Below are 16892 nucleotides of genomic sequence, written 5' to 3'. Positions count from 1 at the left end.
AAAGTTAAAATTTGAAAATTAAGAAAATGATAAAAATAAAAATTAAAATTTGAAACAATTAGTTAAAAAAAAGAATTTTGAAAAAGAGGGAGGTAATTTTCAAAAATTAGAGAAAAGAAAGTAGTTAGGTGGTTTTGAAAAAGATAAGAAACAAACAAAAAGTCAATTAGTTAGTTGAAAAAGATTTGAAAATCAATTTTGAAAGATAAGAAGTTAGAAAAGATATTTTGAAATTGATTTTAAAAAAGATATGATTGAAAATTGTTTTGAAAAAGATTTAATTTTTAAAATTAAAATTGATTACTTCACTAACGAGAAGCTAAAAGATATGATTCTAGAATTTAAAGATTGAACCTTTCTTAACAAGAAAGTAACAAACTTCAAATTTTTTAATCAATCACATTAATTGTTAGTATAGCTTCAAAAATTATGAAATAAAATTAAAAAAAAAGATTTTTAAAAAACAATTTTTTTGAAATTTTTGAAAATAAATTAAAAATGAAAAAGATTTTATTTTTGAAAAAGATTTTGAAAAGATAAGATTTTTTAAAATTGAAAAATTGATTGACTAACAAGAAACAAAAATTTTTTTTGACTAAGTCAACCCAAAGATTTTGAATTTTTGAGAGAAATAAGGAAAATATATTTTTTGATATTTTTTAATTTTTAATGAGGAGAGAGAAAAATACAAAAATGACTCACAACATGAAAATTATGAATCAAAACACATGATGCATGCAAGAACACTATGAATGATAAGATGAACAACAAAAACACATTGAAGATCAAGATGAACATCAAGACTTATTTTTGAAAAATTTTCAAGAAAAGAAAAACATGCAAGACAAAAAACTTAGAAATTTTTCATATTTGGACACTAAGAATTAAAAAATGCATATGAGAAACAACAAAAAATACAAAACAAGAAAATATCAAGATCAAACAAGAAGACTTACGAAGAACAACTTGAAGATTATGAAGAACACCATGCATGAGTTTTCGAAAAATGCACAAATTTTTAAAGACATGCAATTGACGCCAAACTTAAAAATTAACACTAGACTCAAACAAGAAAGACAAAATATTTTTGGTTTTTATGATTTTATTAAAATTTTTTTGTATTTTTTTTCAAAAATTATTTTTTTTGGAAAAAACGAAAACAAAGAAATTTTTTTTTTTGAAAAATTTTTGAAAACCTTTTGGAAAACAGAATTACCTAATCTGAGCAACAAGATGAACCATCAATTGTCCAAACTCGAACAATCCCCGACAACGGCGCCAAAAACTTGGTGCACGAAATTGTGATCCCCAGCAATGGCGCCAAAGACTTGGAGCTCTCAAACGTGAATCACACTTTGTCACAACTTTACACAACTAACCAGCAAGTGCACTGGGTCGTCCAAGTAATACCTTACTTGAGTAAGGGTCGATCCCACAAAGATTGTTGGTATGAAGCAAGCTATAGTCATCTTGTAAATAAGTGCATGGAGAGGCTTTTGTCCCTTCTGAATCTCTGCTTTCCTACTACCTTCCGTCAATTATTCTCACTCCTTTCCATGGCTAGCTGTATGTAGGGCATCACCGTTGTCAATGGCTACTTCCCATCCTCTCAGTGAAAATGGTCCAAATGCTATGTCACAACACGGCTAATCATTTGTCGGTTCTCGATCATGTCGGAATAGAATCCATTGATTCTTTTGCATCTGTCACTACGCCCAACAATCGCAAGTTTGAAGCTCGTCACAGTCATTCAATCCCTGAATCCTACTCGAAATACCACAGACAAGGTTTAAACTTTCCAGAATCTCAAGAATGGCCGCCAATAATTCTAGCTTATACCACGAAGATTCTGATTAAGGAATCCAAGAGATATTCATTCAATTTTAGGTAGAACAGAGGTGGTTGTCAGGCACACATTCATAAGGACGGATGATGATGAGTGTCACGAATCATCACATCCATCAGGTTGAGGTACGAATGATATCTTAGAACAAGAATAAGCTTGAATTGAATAGAAGAATAATAGTAATTGCATTAATTCTCGAGGTACAGCAGAGCTCCACACCTTAATCTATGGTGTGTAGAAAATCCACTATTGAAAATACATAAGTGATGGTCCAGGCATGGCCGAATGGCCAGCCCCCCTGAATGATCAAAAGACCGAATGGTCAAAAATTTAGACACTAGTATAATAGTAAAAAGTTCTATTTATACTAAACTAGCTACTAGCATTTACAGAAATAAGTCTAAGTGTAGAAATCCACTTCTAGGGCCTACTTTTGTGTGTGCTTGTGCTTGAGCTTGGGGTTAAAGGCCAAGTTGTAACGTCTGTTTGGCGTTTAACTCTGGTTTGTGACATGTTTCTGGCGTTTTACTCCAGAATGCAGCATGGAACTGGCGTTGAATGCCAGTTTGCATCATCTAATTTCAAACAAAGTATGAACTATCATATATTGCTGGAAAGCTCTGGATGTCTGCTTTCCAACGCCGTTAATAGCGCGTCCTTTGGAGTTCTGTAACTCCAGAAAATCAATTTTAAGTGCAGAGAGGTCAGAATCCAACAGCATCAGCAGTCCTTTGTTAGCCTCCTATCAGATTTTTGCTCAAGTCCCTCAATTTCAGCCAGAACATACTTGAAATCACAGAAAAACACACAAACTCATAGTAAAGTCCATAAATGTGAATTTTGCATAAAAATTAATAAAAACATCCCTAAAAGTAGCTAGATTCTACTAAAAACTTCCTAAAAATAATGCCAAAAAGAGTATAAATTATCCGCTCATCATCTAACAAGATCAACAAACTAGAATTCCTAAGCAATCAACAACATCAAGAAGTTACAAAATTCACAAGAATCTAAAGCTAGAAGCAAGATGGTATACATAAAGAAGATCTTACCACGGTGGGGCGCCTCCCACCAAACACTTTTCTTTAACGTCCTTAAGTTGGACGGTCAGTCGCTCAAGCTTCTCCTTCTCTAGGTGCATCCACCAATAGGAACACCTCTAGCTCTTTTGGGAGCTTGTAGCCATGGTACTTCTTCACTCTATGTCCATTCACCTTGAAAGTTGCTTCACTTTTAGGATCAAACAACTCCACCACTCCATAGGGCTTTATCTCCTTTACCTTGAAAGGTCCTTCCCATCTAGAGCGGATCTTTCCAGGCATGAAACGAAGCCTCGAATTGTAGAGGAGGACCTCATCACCTTCTTGGAAGTTCTTCTTCCGGATGTGATGGTCATGGAATGCTTTAGTCTTTTCTTTGTAAATCTGGGCATTCTCATACGCTTCGTTCCTCAAACACTCGAGCTCCTCTAGCTGCAATTTTCTGGCTACTCCTGCTTGGGTCAAATCCATGTTGCACTTCTTTACTGCCCAATAGGCTTTGTGCTCAATTTCCACCGGAAGGTGGCATGCCTTACCATAGACGATCCGGAAGGGACTCATCCCTAATGGAGTCTTGTAGGCCGTTCTATACACCCATAGTGCATCTCCTAACCGGAGGCTCCAATCCTTCCTTTGTGGATTGACTACTTTCTCCAAGATTCTCTTAATCTCCCGATTGGACACTTCCACTTGTCTGTTGGTTTGCGGATGATAAGCAGTGGCAACCTTATACACTACCCCAAAGCGCTTGAGCAGTGCCTCTACTTTCCTGTTACAAAAGTGGGATGCTTTGTCGCTCACGATTGCTCGTGGCGACCCATAACGGCACACAATATAGTTTCTGATAAAAGAAATGACAGTATTGGCGTCGTCAAGGTGGGTAGGTATTGCTTCTACCCACTTTGACATGTAGTCAACCGCTAACAGGATATACAGATACCCACTGGAGTTGGAAAACGGTCCCATAAAGTCAATGCTCCATTCATCAAATATCTCACATAACAACATAGGTTGTTGAGGCATTTCATCCCTTTCGGATGTGTTTCCCGACTTCTGACACTGATGGCAAGACACACATAACCGGTTAGCATCCTTGAATAAGGTTGGCCACCAGAATCCACAATCCAACACCTTTTTTGCAGTCCTTTGTGGGCCAAAGTGGCCACCACATTCAGACAAATGGCAAGCTTTAAGAATGGGTTGGATTTCGGACTCTGGAACACATCTTTGAATTACTTGGTCTACTCTCCTCTTCCACAAGTGAGGGTCATCCCAAATATAGTATTTGGAATCACTCCTCAATTTATCCCTTTGGTGTTTAGAAAAGTTAGGAGGGAAGAGTTTCGCAACCAAGTAGTTCGTCATTGGGGCAAACCAAGGAAAACTATCTGACCCAGCATGCAAGCTATCCAATGGGAATGAGTCATTGATCGGAAATGGCTCAGATTTTAAATTCTCAAGGTGGCTTAAATGATCCGCAACAAAGTTTTGAGATCCACTCTGGTCCCTAATCTCAATGTCAAATTCTTGCAAAAGCAAGATCCAACATATGAGTCTACGTTTTGACTCATTTTTTGACAATAAGTATTTCAAAGCTACATGATCTATGTATACTACTATCTTTGATCCTAGCAAATAAGATTTGAATTTATCTAAAGCATGAACAATAGCTAGGAGTTCCTTTTTAGTAGTGGTATAGTTGGATTGTGCTGCATCAAGTGTTTTAGACTAGTATGCAATGACATAAGGGAGTTTACCATCGCGCTGTGCAAGCGCGGCACCTATAGCTTGGTTTGACGCATCAAACATTATCTCAACTGGCAACGTCCAGTTGGAGCCTCGCACAATCGGTGCGTGGTAAGAGCTCTCCTTAGCTCTTTAAAAGCTTTCACACATTCACTGTCAAACTCGAAGTCCACATCTTTTTGGAGTAGGCGCGACAATGGCAAAGCAATCTTGCTGAAAATGAGCGGACCTCCCTCACAGATGAGGGATGAGATAAAGTGGTGATAACATCGACCTTGGCCGGATCTACAGAAATTCCTTCATGAGATACTTCATGTCCTAACACTATACCTTGTCTTACCATAAAGTGACATTTCTCATAATTCAAGACAAGGTTAGTGTCAACACATCTAGCTAAGACCTTGGCCAAGCTCTCCAAGCAACAATCAAAAGAAGTTCCATAAACACTGAAGTCATCCATAAAGACTTCCAGACAATTCTCCATTAGATCAGAAAAGACACTGGTCATGCACCGCTGAAAAGTGGCGGGTGCATTACATATTCCAAATGGCATCCTTTTGTAGGCAAAGATGCCAAAAGGGCAAGTGAATGTGGTCTTTTCCTAATCTTTAGGAGCAATGTGAATCTGGAAGTAACCAGTGAATCCATCAAGAAAACATTAATGGGATTTACCTGCTAAACGGTCCAACATCTGGTCGATAAAGGGCAAAGGGTAATGGTCCTTCCTTGTAGCGGCATTCAACCTTCTATAGTCGATGCACACTCGCCATGCATTTTGTACTCTCTTGGTGACCACTTCACCATCATCCTTTGTAACTGCAGTGATGCCTGATTTCTTGGGAACAACCTGGGCCGAGCTCACCCACTCACTGTCAGAAATCGGGTATATGATATCCGCATCGAGTAGCCTAGTGACCTCCTTCTTTACCACATCGAGGATGTTTGAGTTGAGCCTCCTTTGCGGTTGCCTAACTGGCTTGGCTCCCTCTTGGAGAATATATGATGCATGCACTTGCGAGGGTCAATCCCCACAATATCGGCTAAGCTCCAACCAATTGCCTTTTTGTACTTTCTGAAAATATCTAGGAGCTTTTCTTCTTCTTCACTAGAAAGCTTACTAGTAATAATGACTGGAAACTTTTAGTTATCCTCTAAGAAAGCATACTTCAAATGAGATAGGAGAGGCTTCAATTCGCTCTTTGCCCCAAGCTGAGGTTCCTTTTTGTCAAGCTCACGGAGTTAATTCTCAACAACTTTCTCATGTTCACCCTCTTGGTCATCTGTCTTTTCAACAATATGGTAGCACAACTTGTTATGGTCTTCTTCTTTCACTTCCGCTACCACTTCATCAATTATATCACATCGGAGAACGGAATGCTCTTCGGGAGGATGCTTCATGGCTTCTTCTAAATTGAACTTGATAATCTTGTCTCCAACCTCAAAAGAATATGTGCCGTTGAAGGCATCTAGCTTGAATTTAGAGGTCTTAAGGAAGGGTCTACCAAGTAGAACGGAGGATGAACTTCTATTTTCTGTTGGAGGCATTTAAAGGATGTAAAAGTCAACCGAAAAGATCAAATTCTTGATCGCCACAAGTACATCTTCAGCTATTCCTGTTACCGTGATCACTTTTATCAGCTAAGGCAAACCTCGCCGACGACTTTTTTAATGGAGCTAAATTCAACCGCACAAAGGTAGAAAGTGGCATGATGCTTACACAAGCTCCAAGATCACACATACAATCATGAAAAGTGTGTCTACCAATACAACAAGACACCAAACAAGGCCCAGGGTCACCGCATTTCTTTGGAATAGGTTCCATCAAGGAAGAAGTTGAACTACCCAATGACGTGTGGAAAACGATCCAACACAAAACTCACCAGCAAGTATACCGGGTCGCATTAAGTAATAAAACTCACAGGAGTGAGGTCGATCCCACAGGGATTGAAGGATTGAGCAATTTTAGTTTAGTGGTTGATTTAGTCAAGCGAATCAAGTACTGGTTGAGTGATTTTGTATTCAACAGTAAGTAAATAGCAGGAAATGTAAAGGGAGAGGGATGAATTACAGAAATTAAAGAGAACTGAAAGTAAAGATGCTGAATCTTAAAGAACAAGAAATTAAATGACTGAAACTTAAAGTGCAAGAAATGTAAATTGCGGTAACTTAAAGTGCAAGAAATATAAATTGCTTGAATGAAGAAGGGATTTGAGGATCAGAGTCTAGACTCAATTGCCTTCCTAGATCCAAGTTCACAAAGCAATTAAAAAGAAATTGAAGATTGCAGCAGTAAAGGAAATGGAATTTAACTCAATTATGCAGTAGGAAAATCAAAGAGTTCTTAAATGGAGATTGAGACAAAAGTTCCTCAATTCTTCACACTCAAGATTCAAACAAAACCCAGTAAAGAAAATAAAACAATCAGAGGAAGAAGAAGTGAATTCTCTCCTCCAATTCTCAAGCCAATTTTGCAGAAAATAGAAAAATGGGAAGTGAGCTCTCAAGTTGACTAAGGATGAAAATTAAAATGAAAGTAAGCTCTCCTTTTTCTAATCCTAACTAACACCTATTTATACACTTTCTATTTTGGATTTCAAAATTTTGAGTGAGCTTTTTGATTTGGTGAAGAAGTGAATTTTTTGAGTGAAATTCAGCCCATGTTGCTCACAGGAGGTTGCTCTGCTCTTGTGGAGGGCAGAGTAGGGAAGCCTTGCATGTGGATCCAACTAGCGTGCCAACTTTGGGAGGGGCATCAGGATGCTGCCCTGCCCTTGTGGAGAGCAGGGCAGTGTGTCATGGTGCGTCCAAGCTGCGCCACACTCCTTCTTCTTTTTCCACACTATTTTCTTCCTTTGGCCACACTTCTTAAGCCACGCTTTCTTATTTTCTTCTTTTCTTCACCTACAAATAATCAAAACAACCAATCAAAGTATCACTAAATTCACAAGGTTTATAAATCAATTAAAATTCAATTAAATTTAGCTTAAACCTCATGATTTAGCATTAATTAAATGGTTGTTGTTTGATTCAAATAAAACATGCAATTTCACTCTAAATTGCTTACTTATGGTGCAAGAAAGTGCATAAAAACTAGTGAAACAAGTGAAATTAGCTTGAGAAATGGGTATATGATGACTTGTCATCATCCAAGGATAATGTCTCCAATTCTCCTATCCTATCCTTGTGTGTGCATAAGTCTTTCAAGAATTTTGCATACTTTGGAATTTGTTGATTAGCATCAAGAAGTGGTATGGTTATCTCAACCTTCTTGAACACTTGAAGCATGTTCAAATCAAATTCTGGTGTATTCTTTGCTTTCTTCACCATGGAAGGAAATGGAATAGGGATGGACTCATCTACTAGAGCTTTCCTCTTGGTTTCTTGAGGTTTACTCCTTCTTCATCATACCTTTTGTCTACCTCCCCCTTTTCATGTGGAGCTTCAACAATCACTTCTTCCTCATGAATTTCCTCCAAGATCTTTGGAGGTATCTCCTCCAATGTAGTTCCGACCGTAGAGTGATAGCGTTGAGACCGCCCTTTGGGTTTGGTTGGGGTTGGGATGGAAGGTTAGAAGAACTTGAGGGTTGGTTGGTGTTGTTAGAGGAGGACATGGACATCTTCGAAATCATGTCGGTAAGATTGGCCAATTGAGCACTCATGGCCTCGAATTGAGCCTTATAGCCCTCATTGCGTTTATCCACAGTGGCTCTAAGCTCGTCAACTTGACTGGTGGAAGGTGGAGAGGCTTGGTTAGTTTGTTATCTCTGGTGTGGTGCTTGGTACTTGGTGTAGTTATTTTGGTTTTGGTTGTGGTGGTTTTGGTTGGCTTGGTAGTTGTTGTTGTTGTGGTGGTATTGAGATGAAGATTGGTTTTTGTTGTGATGAGAAGAAGAGTTGTTCCACCTTTGGTTTTGATTGCTCCCATGTGCATTTTCTCTCCACCTTTGATGTTGATTACTACCATGAGGGTAGTGGTTTTGGCCTTGAGAAGGATATGGTGGACGATTGTTGTAATTCACATTGGCCACTACAAGGGCATGTTCCTCTTGAATTTGATGGCATTGATCGGTGTAATGTGTAGTGCTAGAGCATAAACCACAAATCCTAGGAGGGTCCTTAAGTTGAGAAACTGGAGGTGGAGCTTGGACGGCTTGGATGGAGTAGAATTCCTTTTGATCCTTTTGTATTTGCGTAAGGATGGTGGTCATGTCCCCAAGTGCTTTGGTTAGGCTTGATTCGGAAGGAGACGTTTCTACCACACCCTTGAGAGGATTACTTCTCACCCTTGTATGTTGTGTAGTTTCGGCAACATCCTTTATCAAACTCCAAGCTTCTCCCTCCGTCTTGTTTTTCGAAAGGGAACCACCGCTAGAAGTGGTGAGCAATCTTCTATCTTCCACACAGAGACCTCCGATGAAGTAGCTAATGAGCAAGTGAGTGTTCATTCCATGGTGTGGACAAGATTCCAATAGCCTCTTGAATAGAGACCAATACTCGTACAAACTCTCTTGGTCTCTTTGCATTATACCCGAAATCTCCTTCTGGATATAGACGGTCTTCTCCGGTGGGAAGAATTTATCTAGATACTCTCTTCTCACGAAATTCCAATTAGTAGCAATCTCATCTGGTAGCGAATAAAACCATGTCTTTGCTTGCGCTTCAAGAGAGAAAGGGAAGGCAAAAACCATGATAGCCACCTCATCGGCTCCATGCCTTCGAGCCGTAGAATAAGCAACTTGAAAATCCTTTAGATGTCGGATGGGGTCTTGACCCAGCAATCCATGATACTTAGGTAGTAGATTTATCAAACTACTTCTCAATTCAAAGTTTGGATCAAGGTTAGGATACCTTGCTTGCAATGGTTGAAGTACAATATCCGGAGCTCCTTGCTCATGTAAAGTGATCTGGCGTGGCTCCGCCATGTATGGTTCACCTATAGGATGCAAAGATGTATTAGTAGTGCCAACAGAAGAATAGGAAGTAGTGGAATCCAAGTCACTCTCGGTACAGTCTAGTGATTTGGTATGTTCCTCAAGAGAGGCCGAAGTACTAGCCGTATAGTCTAACTGCCGTCTAGCTTGCTGAGTGTGTAACAAAGTTCTTTCAATATCGGGATCAAAATCGGCTAAGCTAGAATTCGGTTGAGACCGAGTCATCAAACTTGAGATTCATAGCACAAAAATAAAATAAGCTAAACTATAGCTAAGTATCGAAAGTAAACAAACTATCTACAATATTCACATATTCACATAACCAATATCAAGGCATATGTTGCAACCATTCCCCGGCAACGGCACTAAAATTTGATGGACACCCATGGACTATGTCGGAAGAGAATTTCTCAATGAAGTTGCGTTACAGGTATAGCTCTACCAACAACAATCCTCGAGGATCAAATTTAGAAAGGAATTGGTTGTCATAAGTTCAACCCCAATAAAGTAACCGAAGTATTCAAACCTCGGGTTGTCTCACAAGGAATGGGCAAACATGTGCTTCAACATTGGTTAGAACTCCGGGGTTGTAAGTCATGAGCGAGAAAGTAAATTAGGAATCTTAGCAAACAAGTAATCTTAAAGTGCAAAGAGCTAAATCAAATAACTAAGCAAGATGTGAGCAATTTCAAACTAAGAAGACAACATTCAATATAATTCTACTATCAACTAAACAATAGCTATAACTAAGGCAAGGCAATAAAGATTTTGGGTTTTCCAAGTAAGAATGATAAAAGCAACTCTTGGCTAGGCATGGGAATTGAGGTCACTATCCTTGTCTAATAACCATATCTTGACAATTATGAGGAGCCAAACTCATTAAATCTACTTCTATAGTTGAAGTAAGTTAAATGGTTTGGTTAACATCCACCAATAAGTTCTAACCTCACTACTAATTAACCTAGTAGTAGGCTAGTGTCAATGGCTATCAAATTGACCACTAAGGGTTCCCAAATCATCAAATCCATTATACCCAATGACTCAAGTTTACCCAATTCCCTTGGCCTAAGCCAAGAGTAAAAAAAACTACTCCATAATCAAGGTAAACAATTCATCAAACACATGGTAAGCATTAACAAAAGACATGTTCAAATTGCAATTGAATTGAAATTAACAAATACCCACTAACAAATATCAACTTACAATCACTCAAACAACAGAATTAATCATAGAAACCATCAATGTAACATCAACAAGTCAAGATTCACAACATTCATGCAATGGGTATAAAGTGACAATTGACAAGAATCCATAAACTAACACAAGATCTAAGCAAAATTATACTAAGAAATTCAAATTAAAAAATCAAAACTAATGATTAACAAGATCTAATTCAGAGTTTAACAAGGGAAGATCAAATTAAAGCTAGATCTAGAGAAGAGCAAGGGTTTCTCTCTCTAGAAGAACAAAGAACCCAAAAAACAAGAAAATGTATCTTAGTGTAAAATGATTGATCCCCCCTTCTCCTTAGCATCCTTGGGTCTTTTTCCATGTAGAAACAGCTTGAAATTGGGCTTAATCAGCCTCAGAAATCGCCAGGCACGATTTCCTTTAATGAGGTCATGTGCAGTTTCCCGCGCGTACGCGCCATGCGTACGCGCCGATTGCTTTTGTGATCCACGCGTGTCTGCCAGAACGTTTTGATGGAATGGGGCTGGAGTTGTGCTGGAAGCACAAGCCCCATCACGCAAATGTATACCCACGTGTCCGCGTCATTATTCAAATAGAGGCCACTCACGTGTCCGTATCACCCTAAATTTTGGCAATATGCGTATGAATCCGAGACTTGCACGTGCGCGATGCTACTATCGCGCCAATAGCGCAAATCAGGTCACGCGTACGCGTGACCCACGCGTCCGCGTCACCTGAAATTATCACCAACCACGCGACCGCATGCCCCATGTGTCTGCGTCACATGCGACGCACAACTTATCCAGATCAGCGCCATATATCTTATCTTTTCTCCTCCAATCCTAATTTCTCTTATCCCTTCTTATTTCTTTCTTCTCCCTTCTTCCTTCTTTATTCTTTCTCACTTTTCACTCTCTCCTACCTTATTTTTCACACCCATTATCAAGGTTCTTTACTTTTCCATTATTTTTTTCTTTTTTATGTTTTCTTCTTCCTTTTTCTTCTTTTATTCATTATCTTTGTTTTCTTTTTCTTTTTATATTCTTTTGATTGGTGTTAGAAATTTAATTGGGTGATTGTTTTCTTCTACATTTTGCTTCTGAGTATATTAAGGAATAGCCTGACAATTAATATTACTTTTTAAAAGGATTGCTTGCATGTTCAATTTAATACTTTCAATAACATATCTACTATGCATGCTAAGTGTTTGTGAAAAGCCCGTATGGCATTATGCATTATTTTAAATTTTTCTACCACTTGAAAGCCTGTTTTCTTCACAAAACCCCTTTTATATTTTATTGATTAAATATAATTGTCAAATACAAACAGATTGTTAGTTTGAAAGAGTTGATAATCTAACTTGGACATTAGTGCTTGATCTATGCAACTCATGCTTTTGCCGGCATGCTGATGCCAAGGCATCTTAGGCTAGTTTCACTAGCATTTTTATGTTAGTTTTAGTTGTTTTATGCATTTTCTTGAGCTTAAAGTAACCAAGAATGGTTAAATGAACAACAAAGTAATGAATCATCCAAACAGTGTAATTTTGATGCAAATTCCATGAGTTTTTAGTTATATTACTTGAATGCTATGAATGGAAGAATTCTCATGAAATTTTGCAAGACTTTGATGCAATTGTGTGGATAATTTCAGGGAAGAAGAGGCTAGGCAAGGAAGCAACAAAATCAATAAAGGAAGCTTGAAGATCACATGTGGAGTTTAAGTTCCAGTTTAAGCTTAAACTGGAACTTAAACTACCAAGCCATACAATGCTGAAAGTGGCGTTTAACCTCCAGTTTAACCTTAAACTGGAAGTTAAACGCCAGAATAAGAAATGCACCAAAGCTGAAAGTGGCGTTTAACCTTCAGTTTAAGGTTAAACTGAAGGTTAAACGCCAGAATCATGAAAGCTGAGAAAAGAGGAAACTGGCGTTTAACCTCCAGTTTAACCTTAAACTGAAGGTTAAACGCCAGAATCATGAAAGCTGAGAAAAGAGGAAACTGGCGTTTAACCTCCAGTTTAACCTTAAACTGAAGGTTAAACGCCAGAATGAGAATGGCACCAAGGGAGCATTTCCACGTTTAACCTCCAGTTTAACCTTAAACTGGAGGTTAAACGTGTTCGACCATATTATGCACCAGGAAGCCATTTCCACGTTTAAGCTCCAGTTTGACCTCAAACTGGAGCTTAAACGTGTTCGACCTTCACACTCCTGGGCTACCTTCTTCATTCCCACGTTTAAGCTCCAGTTTAAGGTTAAACTGGAGCTTAAACGTGTTCGGCGTTTTTGCTCCTCTAGGGTTGCCTTCTTATTTCCACGTTTAAGCTCCAGTTTAACCTCAAACTGGAGCTTAAACGTGTTCGACCAGAATTGCCTCCAGGGTTGCAATCTTCATTTCCACGTTTAAGCTTCAGTTTAACCTTAAACTGAAGCTTAAACGTGTTCGATTAATTACCCTCCTGGGTTGCTTTCTTCCAATTTCACGTTTAAGTTTCAGTTTAACCTTAAACTGAAACTTAAACTTCAACTTAGACGCCACTCTTTGAAAGGGTTTCTGGGCCAAATATATTGAAGTTTAAGTTAGCATTGAGCACAAATATTAACTTAAACGTATTATGGTATGAAACCCAATTGAATATCATGGTTTATGGGATTGGGCCTGAAGAGTTGATATCCATAATTGGAATTCTTCGGAACCTTGGGAAAGGAATGGAGGATTCATGCTAGAGAAGCTTTCTCACAGTGAATTGGATTGGGGTTTGGATGGATATTGTGACATGTAATCCTACCAAATTGTGGTCCATGAAATTGTGTGGTATAATCAGTGATAGAGCTTCATCTCTTCTTATGAACATTTAAACCAAGGGATTGGGAAATTGTTTGTTTTTAGAGAGAATTGGTGAGCCAAGGAATTGGGATCCAATCATATAAGATTGCCAAGCAAGATTCAATGAATGCATTGGTTGAGGAAGAGATGAAAATGTTTTACTAATCGATTACGATAAATTGGATCGGATTTTGCGGTTTTTTCTTCTACAGTACCTCGCCGTGACATGAGCGTGAAAGGGATAATCTGTTTTTTTTATTCCTGGTATAGTAGATGCTATCACACATACAATCATACTCAATTCGATGGAATTGTTTGATCTTAAAGGGGACCCTCTATAATTTCGCACGTGAGGAGTTATTTCTTGGTTTCGTCCAGTCATTAATAACTTGATTATTTTTAGATAATAGTAGATAGAAACTTTTGTTGCTGTGGGAAAAAATAGAAGTCCCGCCCCTATCAACATAGGAACTGGAAGCGGAATGAAAGGTATGATCCATAAAGATTGATGTGTATATTCCATAAAAAAAGAATAAAGATTTCAATATCTCCTGACCCCAATGAACTCCCAATCTCTGATCTATCCCTTTCTATTTACATTCTGCAATTTCAATTCATGCAATCACCCTCATCCCCTTTTAATTTCAGCACTTTACTTCTCGCTCTTTAATTCATGCAATTTAAGATTCCGCAATTCTCATCTAAATCTTGATTTCCGCTCAACTAGAACAAACTTCTAATCCAAATTGCTCATTCAACCAATCCTTGTGGGATTCGACCTCACTCTATTGTGATTTTTTACTTGACGATAACCGGTGCACTTGCCGGAAGGAATTTTGCCGATTGTGCAATTTCCTAAATCGTAGCTATCAAGTTATGGCTAGATCAAGTTTATGGCGCCGTTGCCGGGGATTGGTTTTCGATTGACAATTCTCCAATTGGAAGTTAACTAGATTGAGCATTTTCCTTGTTTTGTTAATTTAGTTCAAGTTACTTGTTGAATTTAATTTCTGCACTCTGTTATTTGCTTTTTCTTTCTAATGCCTTTCATTTCAAGCAACTAACTTACTGACCCACTAACTATTTGAATTAATTCCTCAACTGCTCTAACCATACTCTTCCATTAACCAAGAGTATTCAACTTGTTTGTTGCTTGTGGTGTGTTCTTGTATGACAGGTAGGAGAGGAGAGACATCAACTCCTCCATATACCGAACCAGAGAGGACCCTTCATAGACTTAGAAGGGAAGCGAGAGGGAAGAGAGTACTGAGAGAAGAAGAACTGAAGGAGAATCTGAGGACAATTTTGAGGAAGCTCTAGATCTCAACATGGATAGAGAAGTTCACAATCATGAGAGGGATGATGGAAACAATGCCATTCCTGAGAGAAGGGTTCTTGGTTCATACATAAACCCAACCTCTGGAAATTGTGGTAGTAGCATTCAGAAACCACCCATTCAGGCCAACAATTTTGAACTCAAACCACAGCTAATATCATTGGTGGAGGATCATTGTTCATTTGGTGGGAGTGCTAATGAAGACCCAAACCAACATCTCACAAAATTCCTGAGAATTTGTGACACAGTGAAGTCCAATGGAGTCCAGGAAGATGCCTACAAACTGCTCTTGTTCCCATTTTCACTTAGGGACAAGGCAGCTAAGTGGCTGGAATCATTCCCAAGGGGGAGCTTAACAACCTGGGATGAGGTGGAAAGCAAGTTTCTGGCACGTTTCTACCCTCCACAAAAGGTCAATAGGCTTTGATCTGAGGTTCAGACTTTTAGACAACAAGATGGTGAGACCCTCTACGAGGCATGGGAGAGGTTCAAAGAATTGACAAGGAAAACATCACACTACTATAAATCCTTTAAGCAACATACCAAATTGATATTTTTTATAGGATTTAAATCTTCTAATTTTTTTTTATATAAAAAGTGTTAGGAGACAGTAGATTTTGTAAATAAGAATCGAATCAATAAGAATTTTTGTCTTTTATTTCAAAAGCATTAATTTTTTCGAAGTAATTTCTTTTTTTACATTAAACAGATATCTATGTTTGGCAAAATTTTGAACCTCCAAAAGGTGATTTTAGTAAATAACCAAATATAATACTTGGACTAAGGGTCAAGTTGGTAATTTTTCTTACATCCCCCCCTCCCGGAGCCCAGGTATCATATATACCCCCAAAATAAAGAGTCTTGAATACTAGAAGAAAAGCACCTATGCCTAACAAGATTAAGTGAATACCTAAAATTGTAGTCATTTTATTTCTATCTTTTCATACATAACCGAAGAATGGAAAAGATTCTTCAAGAGTTCTTATTCTTAAGCAAGTCCCCGAGAGGGCTTAGTTGATCCATGATTTATGTTTCGTCTTTCGTTTCCTTTTCGTTTGTTTCGAGAGATATATTGATCACTTCCGATTCTTTTTCCATTGATTCTTTTCCGATCGAGATGTATGGATCCATGGGTCTATGTGTCTATATAGATCCTATTCAAGCCTAAGAGTTTTCTTTTTGATGATAGTGACGATATTGATGATAGTGACGATATCGACCGTAACCTTGATACGGAGCTGGAGCTTCTAACTATGATGAATGCGCTAACTATGGATATGATGCCGGAAATAGACCGATTTTATATCACCCTTCAATTCGAATTAGCAAAAGCAATGTCTCCTTGCATAATATGGATTCCAAACATTCATGATCTGGATGTGAATGAGTCGAATTACTTATCCCTCGGTCTATTAGTGAACTATCTCTCCAGGGATTGTGAAAGATGTTCCACTAGAAATATTCTTGTTATTGCTTCGACTCATATTCCCCAAAAAGTGGATCCCGCTCTAATAGCTCCGAATAAATTAAATACATGCATTAAGATACGAAGGCTTCTTATTCCACAACAACGAAAGCACTTTTTCACTCTTTCATATACTAGGGGATTTCACTTGGAAAAGAGAATGTTCCATACTAATGGACTCGGGTGCATAACCATAACTATGGGTTCCAATGTACGAGATCTTGTAGCACTTACCAATGAGGCCCTATCGATTAGTATTATACAAAAGAAATCCATTATAGACACTAATATAATTAGATCTGCTCTTCATAGACAAACTTGGGATTTGCGATCCCAGGTAAGATCGGTTCAGGATCATGCGATCCTTTTCTATCAGATAGGAAGGGCTATTTCAAAAAATGTACTTCTAAGTAATTGCTCCATAGATCCTATATCTATCTATATGAAGAAGAAATCTTGTAACGAGGGGGATTCTTATTTGTACAAATGGTACTTCGAACTTGGAA

The 16892-nt window shown here is 38.2% G+C and overlaps 1 protein-coding gene across 1 annotated transcript; it reads left to right on the top strand.

Moving 5' to 3' along the window:
* Positions 1-14913: 14913 nt before the first annotated feature.
* On the top strand, positions 14914-16891 carry LOC127748471 (protein Ycf2-like; the record flags this gene model as incomplete). Its single annotated transcript, XM_052263030.1, has 2 exons — positions 14914-15333; positions 16073-16891. Coding segments are annotated over exons 1-2 (1239 nt in total), but the record flags the coding sequence as incomplete, so codon positions are not given.
* Position 16892: the final 1 nt, after the last annotated feature.

Source organism: Arachis duranensis, chromosome 6, assembly GCF_000817695.3.
Source record: "Arachis duranensis cultivar V14167 chromosome 6, aradu.V14167.gnm2.J7QH, whole genome shotgun sequence".
NCBI lineage: Eukaryota > Viridiplantae > Streptophyta > Magnoliopsida > Fabales > Fabaceae > Arachis > Arachis duranensis.
This window is presented reverse-complemented; position numbering and strand designations above follow the sequence as displayed.